This window comes from Elephas maximus, chromosome 13 (assembly GCF_024166365.1).
Source record: "Elephas maximus indicus isolate mEleMax1 chromosome 13, mEleMax1 primary haplotype, whole genome shotgun sequence".
NCBI classification, from domain to species: Eukaryota; Metazoa; Chordata; class Mammalia; order Proboscidea; family Elephantidae; genus Elephas; species Elephas maximus.
In genome coordinates, this window is record NC_064831.1 from 21,857,179 (window position 1) to 21,877,831 (window position 20,653).

At 38.0% G+C, this 20,653-nt stretch overlaps 1 protein-coding gene across 2 annotated transcripts in view; it reads left to right on the plus strand.

The window, feature by feature from the left end:
- GASK1B (golgi associated kinase 1B) overlaps positions 1-17,977 on the plus strand; it is a 47,724-nt gene extending 29,747 nt beyond the window's left edge. For both annotated transcript variants that reach the window (XM_049906057.1, XM_049906056.1), the window contains exons 4-5: positions 12,628-12,854; positions 16,417-17,977. In XM_049906057.1, coding sequence (XP_049762014.1) covers positions 12,628-12,854; positions 16,417-16,624 — 435 coding nt within the window. In that variant the 3' untranslated portion in view covers positions 16,625-17,977. The remainder of the gene's footprint in view (positions 1-12,627; positions 12,855-16,416) is intronic.
- Positions 17,978-20,653: the final 2,676 nt, after the last annotated feature.

Below are 20,653 nucleotides of genomic sequence, written 5' to 3' on the forward strand. Positions count from 1 at the left end.
AAGTATTTCAAAGAACAAAGACTAACATAACAAATATTGTGTTTACACATTCCAGAATTATACTACCCATATATTTTTTTTATATTTTGCTTCAGTCATTCTTTTACAGATAAAAAAAGATTACAAATAAGTTAAAGTCCCCTCTAACTATCATCTCATGTTCCCTTCCTACACTTTCTCTTTAGAGGTGATCATTATCATGAGATTAGTATGCATCCTTCCAGACAATTTAAAAATCAATTTACATGGATATATATTTATATATAATCCTTATATCATAAATGAATATCTGCATTTTTTAACTTATGTACTATAAATGCAGTTGACCATATGTATGTTTATGCAATTCGCTGCTCTTGTACCTTTAACAATTGGAGGATGGGGTCTAACCTGATTGGTTTTGTGATGCCAGAGACAGGGGGTGTGATGGGAGGTAGATATTAGGGCGAGTCTATTCTTGAGCACATATGCCTACACGGCAACAGCCAAAAAGAAACTCTCCCTCCTTTGGAAACAGTCTTGATATGATAGATATCGCAGAGCATTCGTTTATTAATTTTCCCTCATTTCAACATTATGTGAAAGGCTTTGCTTGGCTTCGTAGGTCTTTTATTTAAACAGTTTGATTTATAATCATCATTTGTTCTCTCTTCCTTGTTAGAACTGCTTAGTATTTTTTGTCTTTTACTTTATAAATAAAATCAGGAATCACAAGCTTAGAGGAAACTGCTTGAAGAATTCAATTAAATTCAACAAATTTGAATTGAAAGATTTCTATGTTCAATCTAGAAAATACCTAATCAATCCGTGATTCTTAAACCATCATTTTAGATTATGCGATTCACCTCTTGAATCTAAGGAAGCCATTTCCATCCCTGGAGACTATTCTCTTGCTTCTTAGTGTGATTCTTTCATAGACGCTTTCCTGCTGACTCCCCACATCTACTCTCACTTTGACTATTCGTGGAAGACATCCCCTTTACACATGGTGACAACTTCTGATTCCTCCTTCTGAAGAGAGTCTGATCTAGGAATTCTGTGAAACCTCCCTGTGCAGAAATTGACCCATTCTATCGTACCTTTCCTCTGAGAAGCTAGGTCTTCTCAGAGCCTGAAACGGGTTAGGGAACTAACAGTAGAATTCCATGGGAGGTGCAGGCAGTTAAGCACTAGAAGGAAGGTCGGTAGTTCCAAGCCACGTGGAGGCTTTTCAGAAGACAGGCCTGGTGACCTGGTTCTGAAAGGTCGCAGCCTTGAGAACCCCGTGGAGCGGTTCTACTCTGTTCAAATGGGGTCACCGTGAGTCCCAGTCAGCTAGAGGACAACTAATAACAACAATAACAGCTTACTTCAAAAAGGAGCTCCTAGGTGACACAAGCAGTTAAGTGCTTGCCTATGAACAGAAAGATTGGCAGTTCAAACCACTCAGAGGCATCTTGGGAGAAAAAACCTGCTGATCTGCTTCTGAAAAATCAGAGCCATGAAAAACCTCTTCTGTAACACATGGGATCCCCAATGAGTTGTAACTGATACCATGGCAACCGGTTTGTTTGTTTTGGTATACATAAAAAGGGAAGTAGAGTCATTGTTTTAGGGACCTTCAACGCAATGTACCTTCTGATGCTAAAAAATCTCTACACGAATATGGCAGGATGGGAAAGGAAATACAGAGGCACTGACCAACGAGTCTCCCATTTGCGCCCTGACATATTTCTGTAGTGGAGATCTGACTTTCAGAGAGCACGTTCTCTCACTTCACAGAATTTAAGCTACTTATTTAATTTTTTCATGAAAGCAGCACTGAAGAAGAAGAGTGGTCTAGCCACATTGACTCTGGGAGCTTGTTAATTTCCTGGCCTCCACACTGAGGACATATTTCTCTGGATCCCGGCCTACTTCCTGGTAAGAGTGATCTGTGTCTCAAAGTGATCCTCATCTGTCTTGTTGAGGACCATACAGATTTCTCAGCTGTCTGCTCCCGACTAGAAATATCTTCTATTTTGTATATGTCTATTCGTGTGATGGCTATTTCTCTAGGATATGTTCCTAGGAGTGGGATTGCTGGATCGTATGGTATTGCTATTTCTAGCTTTTTGAGAAAGCCCCTCATCGTCTTCCAAAATGGTTGCATCATTTTGCATTCCCATCAGCAGTGCATAAGAGTTTCAATCTCCCCACAGCCTCTCCAACGTTTGTTATTTTCTGTTCTTTTGATTCGTGCCTGTAATGTCAGGGTAAAATGGTATCTCGTACTTCTGATTTGCATTTCTCTAATGGCTAGTGATAGCGAGCATTTCCTCATGTGTCTGCCAGCCACCTGAATATCTTCTTTGGTGAAGTATCTGTTCATATTCTTTGCCCATTTGTTTAATTGGATTATTTATCTTTTTTATTGTAGAGATGTTGGATTTTCCTATTGATTTTAGAGATTAGGTCTTTGCTGGATTTGTCATAGCTAAAATTCTTTTTTCCAGTCTATAGGTTCTCTTTTTACTCTTTTGGTGAAGTCTTTTGATGAACGTAGGTGTTTAATTTTTAGAAGATCCCAGTTATCTAGCTTATCTTCTGGCATTTGTGTATTGTTAGTTATGGTTTGTATATCCTAATGCTCTAGCATTGACTGTATGTTTTCTTCTATGACCTTTATAGTTTTTAGTTTTCAATTTAGGTCTTTGATCCTTTCTGAATTAATTTTTTGTATGATGTAAGGTATGGGCCCTGTTTCATTTTTTTACAGATGGAGAATTTTATATATGCTTTCCAACTATTATCTAACATTTATTCTCAGAGATTTCTGGCAATGATTGTGCTAAAGCTTCATCTGCATAAAATATGGACTAGTAGATTGACTGACATAGGTCACTGCACTTGTTCAGCCTGAATCAACAGGGAAAATGTCTGAGCAAATGAGTTATATTCATAATCTCATATTGGTAAGCTACAAACAGTTAAGTACATCCAAGTCAATTCTAATTATATTATTAACCAAAAAGGCACTATATTTTAGTTAATTATATGTCTTTTTTTCTTATTTCTACCCTCGCAGTGGAATATTAAGGCTGTGCTGAAAATGATCAGTACATAATGTGCTTCAATCCTGAACTCAAATGTAACACATAGATGGGCTGGAGAGACCAGGGATTTGAGGAGAAATTTATGATTCCATAAATAGCAATTTGTGGTTCAAAGAGTGTTTAGTACATTGTTTCAACTAGCTTTTGGGATTGACTTCCCCACTAAACTTTTACCATTGAACCACAGAAAGCCTGAAAGCTACCCTGAATGCCATGTGCCAGGAAGTAAATAAGAAAATCTTCAAGAAGTTAATGTGATAACATTTCCATTGAAACCTATGAGAGGACAGGTAGATAGATATTCACCAGGCTCAATATGTTTATTTTTGCATGTAATTATTTTTGAAAGGTTTATAGTTCGTTATTGGCCTATCGGGGGCAGATTAACCAGCAAGTAAGGTAGGCACAGGCTTACTTGTGCTTACTTACTAATCTGTAGTGCACAATTTGACCTGTTTTTCACCCCAAGCTTTAGTGAAACCCATGTTAAATTAGTGCACTACAGATTAGTAAGTAAACACAATTAAGACCGTGTGTATCCTGATGATTGGGCAATCCTTCCCTGTGGCCCTGAAGAAACAGAGAAGATTAAGTGACAGTGTATTTACTCAGTGGTAAAATTGGGATAAGAATTCCAACTGTTGTTCTCATGCTCTTTTCAATGTCTCACGCTTTTTCCAGCTGTTGTTTATTGATGCAGATCACTAAGAGACTGCGGAGCTCTAAGGAATTATATGGACGAGTTGCACTGGGCTGTCCGGGACAGTGGTTTTCCCGAGGCCCTTTCAGGAGGTCCAAGAGGTCAAACCTATTTTCATTATAGTATGAAGACTTTTTTGTCTTTTTAACTGTGTTGACAGTTGCTATAATGGGTAAAACTTTTGGCACCTTAGCATATATTAAGGCAGGGCTGCAAACTGCAGCGCTAACACTCATCATAGTCTTCACTGTCACGACACTCACCAAAAAAAAAAAAAAATCAGGTTCACTTAAGAATGTCTTTGATGAAGCTGTGACAATTATTAATTTTATTACAGCTTTACCCATAAGTACACATTTTTTTCATTCTCCGTGTGACACAGTGGAAAGAAGACATAAAGCAATTTTCTACTGCATCCCAAGGTAATGGCTGCCTTGAAGAAACCACTGATGCAGTGGTTGGAATTGTCACCCAAGGATTCCTGTCTAGCACCTAATAATTTTAAAGGATTTTTTACATTTTTGTGATTCTAAGATTCTAGGATTTCAAGATTCTGAGGTTTTTACAAGACAATGGACAGGGGAAAACCTCGAGGTCTGGTCCTAAATTAGAGGCTTTTTTTTTTTTTTTTTGTAGTTAGCTATCTGCATTACATTTCAATAGGTAAGATGAGAGGGGCCAATATTTATTCTTTCATTTTTTAAACAAACATTTAATGAGTGTTTGCACTGTGAAAAATATGGTCTGGTTGGTGTGGAGAGGCATTAGATAATCGTCTCTGTGGACACAAGACCCTGTTCATTCTATCACAGGAGGCAGTGTAGGGGCCACTTCCGTCACTAACTGGTCTCCTTGGGCAGATGAGTTACCCTTTCTCAGCCTTCTTCCTCATTTGTAAAATGGGAAAAATGATGCATACCATTTATTATGATGATCAAAAATGTTATGATATCAACTGCTTTAGTGGTGTCTTGGAGTTTCGTAGCAGGGCAACAAAAAGGGTTTTCTTTCATAACTATTTTATAGCTATTTGTTTTACAGCTTTATTTATACTTGAGGAGTATAGAAACAAATCCATCTTAGAATGGGAGATTCTGTATGTACATGTAGAAATAACCTTTGCAAAATGTTTAATTTAGTCAAAGTTTTTAATAACCAGCAAATAGTCTGTTGCAATTAATTAATTTTTTTATAAAGAGAATAATTTTTAAAGTTTTACTTAGAATAAACTTGTTTCACTCCTGTTTTAAATTTGTTTGCTCAAAATAAATTCATTTTCTAAGTCTGAGTTTCATAAAATGTCAAAATTGCTGCTTGTCTTTGTCTGACTGTAGCTCTGCTCTTTATAAATCTCTGCAGGACAGTGAGAGTGCCTCTGGCGGAGGCTATTTCTGTGCAGCTCCGCTGGCGCAGATTAAAGAACATTCATTTTCTTTCTTTAAAAATAGATTGGTCACTTTCCTGGTGACTCTTTGCAGACTCTCTCCGGGCCAGAGTGATGCTTGGCATCTGGTACTTGCTCAGAGGTGCAGTATGTGGAGTCTAACCATTGCATTTCTAGAAACAGATCCAAATATATCATAGCATTAGAAAATTTTTATTTACACCCAAAGAAGTGCCACTTTCTTTACTTGTGATTCACTAATGCGGAAGAAACTAGAAATGCTGCCTTGAATTGGTATATATCGGTAGTTTCTTATTTTTAAATGTGGAATCCTGAATATAGGTGGCATAGAGCAACGGTTGCTGTTTATAGAGGCAGAGGCACAGTGGGGTCTGGGGAGGAGAAAGAGCCCATTGTTTGATGTATATGCTGCAGGCTACTTTTGTTTCTTGATGTATATGTTGCAGGCTACTTTTGTTTCTTATCGTTTGTCAACAGCTCCGCTAGTGACATTTGCATGCTTACCAATTTAAAAGGCACCTGTTGCCATGGCAGCACAGAACAAAAATGAAATCCATTATTTTATGAGGCTTCTGTTCCCTAGTGATACAGGTGCAAGTGGGTGAGGACACTGTAGGATTTTGCTTCTTACAGCCCCAAGGTGAGAGGCTAGGTCTGTACTAACATGCACCATGTGAATGGTGGGATTTGTCCGAGGTTGTTCTTCTATGATCTGGGCTGCCTCCACCCATTCAGCGGTCTACAGAGATCCAGTTCTACATCCACCGATAACCTGGCAACCATACACTGGTTTATGTCAAGAGAAAAATTCCTGTAGGAGGGCTTTCCAAGGAGAGTTTTTAGCTGATAAATAAAGAAGCCCATATATATATATATTTTTTTTTTTTATCAATCTCTGCTTGGGGTGGAACTGATAATGGTAATAATTCTTGCTTCTTTTTTTGTCTTTTAAAAATAATTTAAGAGAAACACTGAAAAGAGAAATTTTTTTCCTGCATGTATTTCAAAAAACAAATGAGGTGTGCAGTGAGGTAACCAGGTTTCAAAAGGATCTTCCAGAGGACCACGAAGTTTCTTCCACATCTGCCTGTTGTGTGTCTATAGAATGTCTGTAACATGCAAGATGCTGTGGCAAGCTCTCTGTGGGACATAAGAATTCATGGTCTGTGTTTAGTGAGACTGAACCCTCATGAACGAGCCAACCAAAAGTAAATGGCAATCATGAGCAGTTCTGTTATTTGCCTCTTCCCTTTTTTATTTTCAGATCACTCCATTCATTGAGTGCTACTTTAAAAGACACGTGTCTTGCTATGCCACCACCATTTTGCTTTTATAACTCTTCCCAATAGAAGACAGAGTTTTGAAAGAGTTTTGTAAATAAAGCTCTTTCAAGGCAGATACCAGTTTCAGTCATAGTTTACTCAGTAATAAACATTTACTGAGTGCCTTTTTTTTTTTTACTATGTGCCAGGCATTGGGTGAGTTACTACGGTGAACTGTTAAATTTCACAGATTGCCTGGTTTATTGCCTAAATTAAACATTCTCTCTCCAAGTGCAGCATTCTTCCTAAAGACACAGTTTTTTTTTTTTTAATTAACTTTTATTAAGCTTCAAGTGAACGTTTACAAATCCAGTCTGTCACATGTAGGTTTACATACATCTTACTCCCTTCTCCCACTTGCTCTCCCCCTATTGAGTCAGCCCTTTCAGTCTCTCCTTTCGTGACAATTTTGCCAGCTTCCCTCTCTCTCTATCCTCCCATCCCCCCTCCAGACAAGAGCTGCCAACACACTCTCAAGTGTCCACCTGATTTAATTAGCTCACTCTTCATCAGCGTCTCTCTCCCACCCGCTGACCAGTCCCTTTCATGTCTCATGAGTTGTCTTCGGGGATGGTTCCTGTCCTGTGCCAACAGAAGGTCTGGGGAGCTTTGCCGCTGGGATTCCTCTAGTCTCAGTCAGACCATCAAGTCTGGTCTTTTTATGAGAATTTGGGGTCTGCATCCCACTGATCTCCTGCTCCCTCAGGAGTTCTCTGTTGCGCTCCCTGTCAGGGCAGTCATCGATTGTGGCCGGGCACCAACTGGTTCTTCTGGTCTCAGGATGATGTAGGTCTCTGGTTCATGTGGCCCTTTTTAAGACACAGTTTTTAAATAGCAAAAACAAAGAGGTAGAAAAGAGATAGTGAGAATCTTAAGATACAGACTTCGCAAACCAGAAAACTGGCATGTGGGCACCCACACTCATTCAGACCCTTGGAGAGGTGAGGTGTAGATGTGCACTTTAGAGGGGTGTACACCCTCAATAATGTTATTCATTTTCAGCTCCAACTATGTACTCTCGGCAACATAATCTGTTGTTGTTGTTAGGTGCGGCCGAGTTGATTCTGACTTATAGTGACCCTGTGGACAACAGAACAAAACACTCCCCCATCCTGCACCATCCTCACAATCATTGTTATACTTGACAAGCATAACTGTGTTAATCCATCTTGTTGAGTGTCTTCCTCTTTTTCGATGACAGTCTATTTTATCAAGCATGATGTTCTTCTCCAGGGACTGGCCCCTCCTGATAACATGTGCAAAGTATGTGAGATGTAGTCTCACCATCCTTGCTTCTAAGGAGCTTTCTGACTGTACTTCTTCCAAGACAGATTTGTTAGTTCAGTGCTATTCAAAGTGTGACCTGAGGACTGATTCCAGTCCACACCAGTTCATGATGGTGTAAGTACAAAAGTCCTAGTAAGCAATCAGAAATTGATTGCAATTTAGCAGAATAATTTTATCTGTTGAATCCAATAAAATTAGGCTGCTATTTTTTATTTCTAAAATTTGAGTTTCTCTAGCAATTAATATTTTATTGCATTCTACAAAAGCAACACCTGGTTCTTCACCACAGTTTGAGAAGTACTGGTCTGTTTTACTTTCTGTTTCTTTAAATGTGCCTTAGCCTGTTCCAAGGGCTGTAGAGTGAACTCAAACTTCCACCCTTTTGGTTAGAAAGCATTACCAGGTTTTTACCGGATGCAGTTATTTAAGATGTCAAACCAGTGCCCTTGCTTTTTTGCAGTTACACCTCAACAGTGCAGTAAGGGTGGGTGAGAGCATGGACCTTGACATCATAGACCCCTGAGTTAGAATCCTGAGTTCTGTCGTTTATGAGCCGAGGGACCACAGGGAAATCAACTAGCCACTTTTAACCTTTTTACCTGAGTTTCCTCATTTGTCAAATGAGGCTGCTGATAGTACCTCTCTCTTAAGGTTGCTGTGAGATTAAATGAAATAATGCATGCAAAACATAAAGTATAAAGTTCCTGGCACATGCTGAACACTCAGAGAATGAAAGCTGTTATATGTTTTTCGTTATCAGTATTAGCAGCACGCTTAGTGCATTTTTTATTGCCTTTATTCAGACATTGCCTGATTGCTCATTTAATCATACTGTTCTGAGGAAAAAGAAGCTAGAAGAGATGAACACGATTGCTTTGCTAGACTCACTTTTTGAAGACGTAGCTAGAATGAGAGGTGTGCATTGGATGGGGAAATCACTAGGTTTCTAATGGGCCTCGGGGAACTAGGACAGTGGTGCAGCAGAAGCCTTCTTGTTCAGGCACTGTGAGCATAACCGGAGTCACTTACAAGGTATTTTTTATACAGACACAACTAACACTACCAAGAGGAAAATGGAATTAAAAAAAAAAAAAAAGGTTTAGAGATATATCTAAAAATATCCCAACCGACAAAAAATGTTGGCTAGAACACCTGGATTTTTCTGAGTATAATTTTAGTTGAGTAGACAGAGAAAAGATATATTTTCCTAAAAGAGGAAAGAGTGATTTTATGGAAAATGGTATTTGGCAGTAATCTATAGATGCAGCTCAATTTTACAAAAGCTTTTCCTGGTTTTAAAGAGTGAGAAGGTGTGGATTAGAACAAGCTGCAATAATAATGATTAGCGCTCATTTGCAATTGCTTCGACTTATCCCCAGATAGTCTTTTTTGTAGGATAATTGCCTAGGAACCTTGACTTGTGGATGTGAACTACAGGGTTTAATCATGTGATAGTTAAATGATATGATTGTTTTAATGTGTGCGCACTAAAGAAGTATATTAAAACCATATTATGGATTCATAGCCATTTGGATATGCTTTATTAGCCTTTAAAAAAATGGGTTAATTGTCTTAAAAGTAAGCAGAAATATGTTCAATATATAAGTAAATTAACTGCCAAGCAGAATTGCACTGAATTTAAGGGAGTGGATTATGGCTTTGTTGTCAAATTATTTTTGGTATATTAAGTATGAATTCAAAAGGAAGACTATAAACAAAATTCAGAGAAAAATATTCAAGAACTACTTTAAGTTATTGCTAGACAAGGGCAATAATACAAAGACATCATTTAATACAGTTGGAGTAAAACCCAGATCATTTGAGCCTTACGTTCTGTAGGTGCAGACACACATGCACAAACGCACACACACACAGATATATTCATACTTAAAATGTTTTAACATACCCAAAAGTATGCATGTGTATCTGAATAAAATGAGTGATAAACATTTTCTGGTAGACAAAATGAACACACACACCTGTTTTCAATAATAAGCTCTGTTAGCCTTGAATGACACCACAGTCTGTCAGGGAAGTGGTGAAATTATCAGACTGTTGAGGGCTTCAAATTTAGATCCGGCAAAGCACTTTCAAAACACACTGTAGGATACAATCTAATGTTGTTTAGACAATAAAAAGGTGATCTAAATTCGTCTTTTCTACCTCTAATTTTTACTGCTTTCATTTAATTTTAAAAAAGACAAATATACACAGAAGCACTGAAAGTCAGGGCCTAAACTCTAAAGTGCTTATTATTGCACATTAATATAACACTGGAGATGCGTGGCTTTGATGTGGAAACAACACAAATGTAGCTATGAGTCCTTGGACATTTCCTGACTACTAAGTCAGCAGCGAAGAAAGACCTTAGCGTTTACAGCAGTAGTTAAGAGGTAGCTGGTGAATTTGTCTTTAACGGATAAGTTCTAAGCATGCACATCCAACATAACAGACCTTGATATTGTAGTCAAAATTAAATAGGGTTTAGTTCTTCCTTTCATATATAAATGTTATTGTAACGATATAAATATTTGGTAATACAAAAATGACACAGATTCTTTGAGAGCTATTAGGTGAATTATGTAAAGGTAGAAGAGATTGGACGGGAACCAGCTTCTAGAACACTTGTTCTCTCTGACCTGAACCTAAATCACTGGCAATCAGATGTAGTCTCTTATATCATTTGATTTCTTCTATTCTAAGACAGTTAAGATACTATGTAAAACAAACGAAATTGTTTGAGGTGAAAGGATTCAATACATTTTTCTATTAGTTTTCAATTTATACTTTTTGGTGGCATGGTGGTTAAGAGCTCAGCCGCTAACCAAAAGGTTGGCAGTTTGAATCCACCGGCTGCTCCTTGGAAACCCTATGGGGCAGTTCTACTCTGTCCTAAAGAGTCGTTATGAATCGGAATCGACTCGACAGCAATGGGCTTGATTTTTTTGTTTGTTTGTTTTGGTTTTACATGCCTTATGCTCTTTCAACCTGTAATGGTTTGCTTGGGACACCCTTGCTCACTGTGAGGAAACTTTCCTATCTTTATGTCAAACAAATGCACTTTAACCCGCTCCCCGGGTTCAGCCTAGGTGACTGTTTAGATAAACTGTTGCTTAGACTTCCAGTTCGGTGGGGCAGCTGCCTGGAACCAATCCTGCCAGAGGCCTCCCTCATCTGTCAATTGCTTCTCGACCAGCAGTGCATCCTCTGAGCTGTGCATCTGCTTGGCTACCCCTGCCTCATACAGCTGGCTTTGCATAAGCTTCATAGAAAAGTGGATTATGCAAACTTCTTTTTACAATCCTTGCTTCTCAAAGCAAGCTGTTATATATGGAGCCCATGCACATGTAGAAAGCAGATAGGAAAGTCACCTACCCAGTTCTAGAAGTTTGCTATAGTCATGAGACAAAATCAAATGCCCCTTTGCTTTTCTTTGGCAGTGATGGTGATGGGGAGGTGCTGGCCACCAGTGACATTTGCCTTGGTGCCTAGCTCACTGATAGGATGTAGAAGATGCTCAATAAACATTTGTTGGATGAATGAATGAATGATCATTTCAAAGCAGGTTAGATTTTTGGCACTGCTCTTTCCACATCCCTTCCTCAGCTCTTGGCCTTCTCAGATGGCCACCCTAAGGGGGCTGCACGGGAGAAGGATGAGCAGTCATGATGTGCATCTCTACAACCTTTGTACAACCTACAAACCAAGGATTTTGTAGTCAAGCAGATCCGTGCCTAAATTTGAACTTTGCTCCTTACGCATGTTTTAACCAGGGCAGGTCACTTAGCCTCTCTGTGGCTATTCTACTTTATTTAAGATGGATAAATTACACTTTGCCTTAGAGGGTTTTCATGAGAGAAATTACTTTATATAGTGTGCATTTAGTCTTAACAATAGTGATAAAAGTTTCCATATTTTGAGTATCTCCTAGCTGCCTCGGTCAGGGTTGGAGGACGTACAAACATTTTCACCAATTGTTCCACCAGCTGTGCAAAGTAAATAGCAGTATTCCCATTATAAAGCTGATTAAACTGAGACTCTGTGATGTAAAAGAATCTACGTCAAGGTCGCAGAGCCAACAAGTGCGAAGGCAGAGATTTGACATTAAGCTTATCTGACTCTTGAGCCCAGAATTTTCTTTTACCCTTTAATAAATGTTACTTTCCCTTGCCCCTCCCCAAAATGGAAGTCACATCGTTCTGCTATCCTCATTAACTTCTGTTTACTCGGTTCTATACAATAGTTGCTCATAGTAAATCCCAGTAGGCTCAACAGTTCTGTTCATTCTGCTCACTTATTCAGAATCTGTCTGCAGACTCCATAGTAACAGTGCTTTTAGGTGTCATTACCGGACCTCACAGATTTTTAATAAATTTGTTCTGTGTTACTTTAAGTTAGATATTGTAACACAGGACAGAAGGGGCCAGGGAATACTGAGCCACTGAGATGATTCACCCTTTCTATAACGCAGCCCAAGAGAGAAAACAAAAGCACCGCAGTGTCTCCTCTGTCGTGTATGGAGTCAGAGACTCTTCTGGCCATGTGTCTACGTGTGATGTCAGTGGGAACTTGGAATATTGAGGGTGGAGATACCTAACTCGGACAATATGACTTTGCAGCTATTAGCAGAAGCTGGAAATGCTTATAACCGTGGCTGAGTCAGAAGGATATGAACCTTGGACTTATTCTAACAGTTGCCTTTAATTAAATGAGCTTGGCCCCATTAGATTTTGGCAAGTCGGCTATTCAGAAAGCACCGTTTCCTTGCAAATCTTCTAACTTTCCCAAGTTTTGTTTTTATTCAGCATCCTGGATTTTGTTTTTGTTTTCCATTTTCAGATTTATAATCGCTTAGATACAAATTGTTGTGGATTCAGACCACGCAAAGAAGATGCCTGTGTACGGAGTGGACTGAGGTTGAAATGTGATGACCAGGATTCTGTGGCTCTAGCCCACATTGTCCAGAGACAGCATGATCCGAGGCACTTGGTCTTTGTAGACAACAAGGGCTTCTTTGACAGAAGCGAAGATAACTTAAACTTCAAATTATTAGAAGGCATCGAAGAGTAAGTTTCATGATGTAGTAGCATCTTAAGGATATCACATTTATATTAAAAAAATTTGTAAGGTTTTGAGAAAACGCATGCCCTATATCTGATTGATTTAACCCTGCGAAAGGAATTGTGAATGTGGAGTCTTAGAACGGAGGCCTACGAAAGGGAAATGAACTCAAATGGAAGAGAACCAGAGTTCCACACGGTGTCTCTCAGCGTTCAAAGCTTACTTTTCAGGTCACAGCCTCTGTGGTGCTTGGCCCTTGTTGTGAAGATCCATGTAGTTAGGATGGAAGATTGCAGGAATCTCTGGAATAGGAACAGGCAGAGCAGGGAGTAAGCAAGTGGTGGAGGCTTCCTTATCGAGACATGTGACAGGATGTGGGGAGGACTACCGGAAATGCAGATATTGACGTGGCAGGATGCCCAAGGGCAGAACAAAATCATGTGAATTTGAGGAAATGAAGAGGGAAATGAGAGCCAATCTAGTGAGGAAGGTGTCATATCAAAGGATTGCAGGCTGCTGCTTAAGTTAGGTAGGAGGGTTTTGAGCATTTGGAAGTCCTTCCGGGCACCCAAAAGGGAGAGTTGATTGATGCTGCTTAGGACAACAGAAATACTCATTTCTATTTATGGGGTTGACTCAGGAACCAAGACTTTAGGGGAGACCTTGAAAGTTGTGGGATGCCTGGCAGGACTCAGACAAAATGCGGAGCAGAGACTGGATCAGTGTGAGATTGAAGAAGGAGTTCTACATCTTAGAAGTTAAAATGCAGTGGTTACTCATGGCACACTTGATCTTATCTGTAATTGGAAATAAAGGAAACCAGGAACTAGGTGGTAGTGGCAGGGACCCAGCAGTGGAGCCCTGAGCTATTCAACGCTAGCTACGGGGATTGTGGTTAGATTCCCAGCTCTACCACATGGCGGGGCTGAGCCACCCTTCATATTTCATGGCTTAGTCAGAAATTAGATTGACTAAGGAATTGGAGTAGGTTGGGGATTTAGACTACAGGAGTGAATTACTAAAATAGCTAATTGCTAAAATAGCTGTGTGAAGCTAAATGACTTGCTAGAAAGCGCACAAGTATGTCTAAAATTGACGTTAGGGCACAGGTCTTCTAAATCGAAATCAAATATTCTTTCTAAAATAAAGGGTAGTATTCGTACTATGTTAGTATTACTTTTGTTAATAGTGTTCTGACGGAATATTTAACTAATCTTCCTATAAGAATTAGAAACACGTTCTTATAATGAATGAAAACTAACCAAACCACAAACTCATTGCTGTCTAGTCAATTCCGACTCATAGTGATTCTATAGAACAGAACAGGACTGCCCCATAGAGTTTCCAAGGAGCAGCTGGTGGACTCGAGCTGCCAACCTTTTGGTTAGCAGCCATAACCACTGCACCACCAGGCCTCTGAGCTGAAATTGTGACTTAAATGTTGATTTCATGTACTTTCAACTTTAGAAGTAAAACTGCCCTGAAGAGTTTCATGAGCCCTGATTTTGTGAGTTTCTGCCATCCCCTGCCCTGTTGATACCTGTTCCTCACATCTCTTTATGGACTAAGGCAGAACATGTGGCAGATTTTCTCTTTTTTTATGAGTCTAAGCTAAGGAAATTTAACATATAGGAAAATTTACATACCTAATTCATCGCTTAATGGGTTGATATTGGGGAGGTCTTCTTAAGTCCCTAAGTTCTTTCTTCGATGTAATAATGTCTGGGTAGTACAGTCCATCCACCTCATTCTTTCACAGAAATACAAATACTGGTTTATTATTTCAAAGAAGATTTAACTTTAAATGCATTAGGAGAAGTAATGGGTTTTAAGTTAAATCTTCTTTGAACATCGAACTCACACATTGAGAAGCAAAAATAAAGACTTTTTAATCCCAGATCAATGCATTGAATTTCCTATTTACCAATATGATGTAAAGAATGTTAATTTTTTTCCCTTCATTTCTTTGCCCTTCATAAAAAGGATCAGTCACTACAGATATCAGTTGTAACAGTTTCATTTTATGCATTCTGCCACAGCTAAAGTAGTTAAAGAGCCATAGAATTTAAGACTCATGGATTATCAATACTTCATACTGGAAAATGCTTATTTAATTAATTATTTACTTAATACCAGAACCACTCAATTCTACAGTACATGTCTTCAGGGAGCATAGGGCATCTTACAAGTGTTACTTAATTCCATACTTACTCCTTCTCTTTAAACACCTCCAGCCCTGTGGCCTTTGGTCTTCCTTCAGCGTGACAACTGCTGGAGCACCTGGAGCCCTTGAATCCCACATGCCCTGTGTGTCATCCAGAAACCCTGGTGGGTAGTGGTTTAGTGCTAAGGCTGCTAACCAAAGGGTCGGCAGTTCAAATCCACCATGTGCTCCTTGGAAACTCTATGGGGCTGTTCTACTCTGTCCTATAAGGTTGCTATGCGTCGGGATCGACTCAATGGCACTGGGTTTTTTTTTTTTTTGGTTTTGTGTGTCATCCGGCTTGCTCCATCAAAATTTGGGAAAGGTGCTTACAAGGGCCTGGGACTTCCGGCAAAGTGCACTCTTTGAACAAGTATCTGTTCTTTAGTTCTATAAGAAACAACTGAGTTTACTTAAAAATTGCTATTAAACTCTAACACTTTTACTGTGTTTTCATTGGCATTTAACGAAACTAAATTTCAGGGGGGAGAGGCCGAATTGGGGACTTCCCAAAATATTAGTCATGATTTAAACCAGAAATTTTGCTAAATCCTTTAAATAATATATATGCCCGGCCCCTGATTTTATGCTTCCTAACTCAAAGAGAAGAAGAAAGGAGAGCGTACTCTTGTCAGGTAATCCAGAAAGAATCCTTTTGAATTGGACTTGGGTTTTCCAGGGGGCCTTTCAAGGTGGAGGGCGGTGGTTCTAAAACCTGAGTTTTGCCAAATTTATTTGAAAACAATTTAATTATTTAATTGATGCTTCCAAATTCTCAAAATTGCTGAAGTATAATCAGAATCAAAGGCAATTCTTTGTTTAATTGGACATTTTCAAATGATTCCTTTCTATCTTACTACATACATTATGGATTATTTCGCATTAAATTCAGCTGTATGACTCCTACTCAGGAAAAGCGCCTCACTGAAATCATCAGCATTTTTCTTCACATAGCTTCTTGCATGAAATCTCGCCTTGACACTCAGGAGAATACTATTTTACTTGGCAGATAAAAGTGGTTTTTACGGGCAAAATAGAATTTAAAATTAAGAAAGCTATTTTTGCCAGACTAACAGATCCTTTCTGATCCTGTGCCTCTTTTTTGCCTAAACATAATGACCTTAAGTGAGATGTTAGTATGTCAAGTTGTGAGTGGTATGGAAAATTCAATTCACTCGAAGCCCATTTTTCTGGCATATTAATATTAAGAGAAGAGGCAGTTTGACAGTGATGAAAATACTTTGATTCTCAAGAAACCATTTGATAGTGTGATCTATGCCAGATTAATGAAGGGCAGAGCAATTGAGTGAGGCATAATATTTCCAAGTAATTACTAAGAATGAAATATTGTTTTATCTTCTCAGGTTTCCCGAATCTGCAGTTTCTGTTTTGAAGAGCCAGCACTTACGGCAGAAACTCCTTCAGTCTTTGTTTCTTGATAGGGTTTACTGGGAGAGCCAAGGAGGTAGACAAGGAATTGAAAAACTTATCGATGTGATTGAACAGAGAGCAAAAATTCTTCTCACCTACATCAACGCACATGGAGCCAAAGTATTACCTATGAACGAATAGCACTGGCAGAAGCGCTAGATGTATTTACATGTTCTTGTTCCTAAATCAAGTACACCAACCTCAAATTCTTTTTGGAATGAGGTAGTGTAGATGAATACATAAAAATAAATGAGTTTAACCAAGCATGTATGAGAAACTTGAGCACTGTAAGCAGACTAAAAGGATTTAAAAAACATACAGCTCAGAAAAATATTTGTTTGTTTTTCTCTAACATCATGCTGTGTGGATCTCAATATCTGACTACAGAAGGGTTCCAATTATTATTCCAGCTAGATTCGTTATAACCTTTGTCATGTCATTTAATAGAACAGAGGTACTATGTCCTAGTTGCCTAGTGCCACTGTAACACAAATATCACAAATAGGTGGCTTTAAAGAACAGAAATTTATTTTGTCACAATCAGGAGGCTAGGAGTCCAATCCGGGTGTGGCTCTACAGGGAAGTCCTTTTTCTAGTTCAGCTTCTAGTAGCTGGCAATCCTTGGACCTCTGGGCTTGTGGATTCATCTGCCTTTACCTTCCTTCTGTGTCTGTGTGTCTCTGTGTGTAATCTGCTCTTTTTATAATTCAGAAGTGATTAGATTAAGAATCAACCTTACCTGGGCATGATCTAATTAACATAACAAAGAAAATCCTATTTCCAAACAGGATAACATCCACAGGTATAGGGGTTAGGATTCCAACATAAGTTTCAAGAGGACACAATTTAATACGTAACATACTGACTCCTTTAATAAACCATATTTTATAAACGTCATTTTGACTGGTCTGACCAAATACTAATGGGAATGGTTCTTGACATTCTTCTGTTGCTGCTTGCTAAAACGCAGCAGTCCCAACCATATCCAGAGGCAACTCTCCATTGGAAAATTGAGGCTCATGGTTTGCAGAAGTATCAGAGCCTGTAATACCTTCTAAATAGAGACGGTGGACTGTTTGTATGTTTCCTAGTGTATCTGTAAATTATCAGCCGTCTCTGAGCAGCAAGAATCACATTTTCCTTTCTTTTTTAGAAATTTATTTTATTGACAATAAAGAAATCACCTCAATCTGAAAATTTATATACTGGGTAGTTTTACTCTTTCCATTTTGGGTCAATTTGTGTCTAGCAATTTATAAATTGAACAATTCCGAAGTATGAAGTTACCTATTGGGAGTTACCTAACTAAACCTATGGACTATCTTTTTTTAAAAAATGGATGCTCTTTTTTTTAGTTTGTCATGATTTCTGTGTACTTTATTAATAATTAGTAGATTTATTCAAAGTTGTTCTTTGTAATTAATGTTTAATCTGATTAAATTGATTTTATCCAGATATTGACAATAGGTCCAGATATTGAGTGTGTTAAAATATACTGGCTGGTTTATTTCGGTATAAGAAATAAATTAAACATATAAATAAAATAAAATAAACAAATAAACGAAATAAATTAAAACTTGACTCCAGTAAGTTCTCCTCAATGAAAGCACATAACTAAGAACTGAAACATTGAATTTGTACAATATCAAGCCTCAATTTTTCACCCCAAACTCTCTCTACCATTTTTTTAAATTAGACTGGAAGACTTAAAAAAAAAAAGACATAATATTCATGTGTTGGGTCTTCATGTCGCTGAAATGTACTCAAGATCATCATAAGTGATAGATATTCACATACAGATTTCAAATTTAGAACAATTTTTCACTACCATTTCACCCCCATGTACCCCATCCCTTATTTAAAAGCTAAGCTTCTGACTTTTTGTTTCCCTAAAGTTTAAAAATACAATTTAAGAATATTTATAACGTGATGTCTCCTGTCTTCTCAATTCTGTCTGTTATTGCTAAAGTGTACTACATTTTCTGTTTTCTGATAGAGGATAATTGAATATCAATGTGACTTCATATTATTAAAGATATTACAATAAAGGCTAGACTAAAGACAGGGAGAGAAAAAAAGAACATGCCTTTAGATTCTAATTTATACCACTTAAATAGAGTAACATGTCAAAATAACATGTTAAGTACAAGGAAGATGGACCAAAGAGAGAAGGGGATTATTCAATCATCTAATTATAACTTTTTCAGGCTTATACTCAAGTACTGCTTTTAGCAGCCTTATTTGCACTGCTTTGCCCTTGGGAAAGTTTATCTTCAGACCACCCTCTTCTTCAATTTTCCGTGTATAGTGTTGAGTACTTCCCTCTGCTCCCAGAAATTCCTGGTACTGTCTGGTTTTCCTGAGGCCCCGTTTGACCTGCAGTCTCTGGGCTTTTTAAGGTCCTTTTTTTCCCCCTCAGAAATCAGCCTCTTAATGAAAAACTGGCCAAACTAAAGTTTGCAGACCTGAGTACTAGTTTGACCCAAGCACTGGCTTTAAATAACACCTGTGACACCTTGTCTTATCAAGGTGACATATTTACATTTTATTATGTTTTTTGTGGAAATATAACATCTTAACCCAAACTTGTGATATTGATGGTGGGAGTTCCAGGCTCCATAGAAGCTAGCTTTATTTTTGTGTCTTGAGCTACACTGCTTTTGTGCAGCCTAATCTTCCCATAGGGTCCGTGGGTGGTACAAAGAGTTAAGCACTTGACTACTAGCTGAAAGATTGATGGTGTGATCCCACCCAGAGCTGCCTCAAAAGACAGGCCTGGTGATCTCCTTCCAAAAAATCGGCCATTGAAAACCCTATGGAGCCCAGTTCTACTTCGGCACATAGGGTCATCATAAGTCAGAGACAAGTCAAGGGCAACTAACACGTTACATGTTACCTGAAAGGTTGGAGGTTCACACCCACCCAGTGGCTATGCAAAAGCAAGGCTTGGCAATCTTTTTCTGTAAAGATTACAGCCAGGAAAACCCTGTGGAGCTCAGTCCTACTCATAGGGTCAGTTCTCATACATGGAGTTGCCATGAGTTGGAATCAACGCAATGCAACAGATTTTTTTGTTTGTTTGGTCTTCCCACATCTGGACCTGACTTTGTTTATTGCCTGTAGTTATGCCAAAATGCTTAATGTTAAAAAAAGTTCCAGAAATACACATCTATTTTAGCCAACTTTGCTCTTTAACAATGTATTTTATTTTACAATCAGTGAATTATTATTGAATATATTTGAGTAAAGAATAATTGAAGGCTAAGCTTTTAATTCTAATAAATAATGTTCTTTTCTCTTCCTGAAACAATGAGGATACTCTGAGAATTTTAAATACATTCAGATTGTACTGTGGTTTGGTTCACATAAGCACATTATGTGGTTTATTTATAACTTGATAACAAATTGAAAACAGACAAATTTACCATGAGAGATATACAAAATCTTATTCTTGAGTGATTTATTTTACTGAAGTTGATGATATGAAAATAAATATCTTAATAATAAAACATATTAGAAATTAAAAAATGCACTTTTTCTTTTGTGGATAGGAAAAGTTTCTTTTGTACATGGGTTATTTTTTGGAAGCTAAGTATAGTGTTTGCACTTTTATTCATAAAAAAATAACAGTCAAAAATTTTATTGGATTACGTTTAGGTATGCATGTATTTAACATCATCGTTAGTGGTCATTTCACTAGACCTTGGGGACATGTAGCACTGTTTTAGGTAGTATGGAAATTAAGTTAATAGATATCATAAACTATAAAGGAAGATTAGATTTTTGGTTTACTTTTCTTTGCTTGAGGTGAGTATCACAATTATGCTTAAAATTTTCTTTTTATCATTAATAGTTATTAGGTTTATTAGGCACCCAGGAAGCTTGCCAAAATATAAAGTATGTTGGACTTATCCTCAAAATATTTACCATCTCCAAGCTTGTGTAATAGCCTCTTTATTCAATTGTAGCTTTAAATAGACATTGTATTACATCTAATGAATAAAATATCCAGATATAGCTTCATTTCCACACTGTCCTACGAAAACACTACGATTATTTCAGCACAGAACAAGGTAAAGTATATCAGAGCGCTAGTCTGAAAATGTGATATGGAAATTGTACATATGGCAAATAAGGGTGATAAAGATTTTCTTTAAAAATTAAATACTA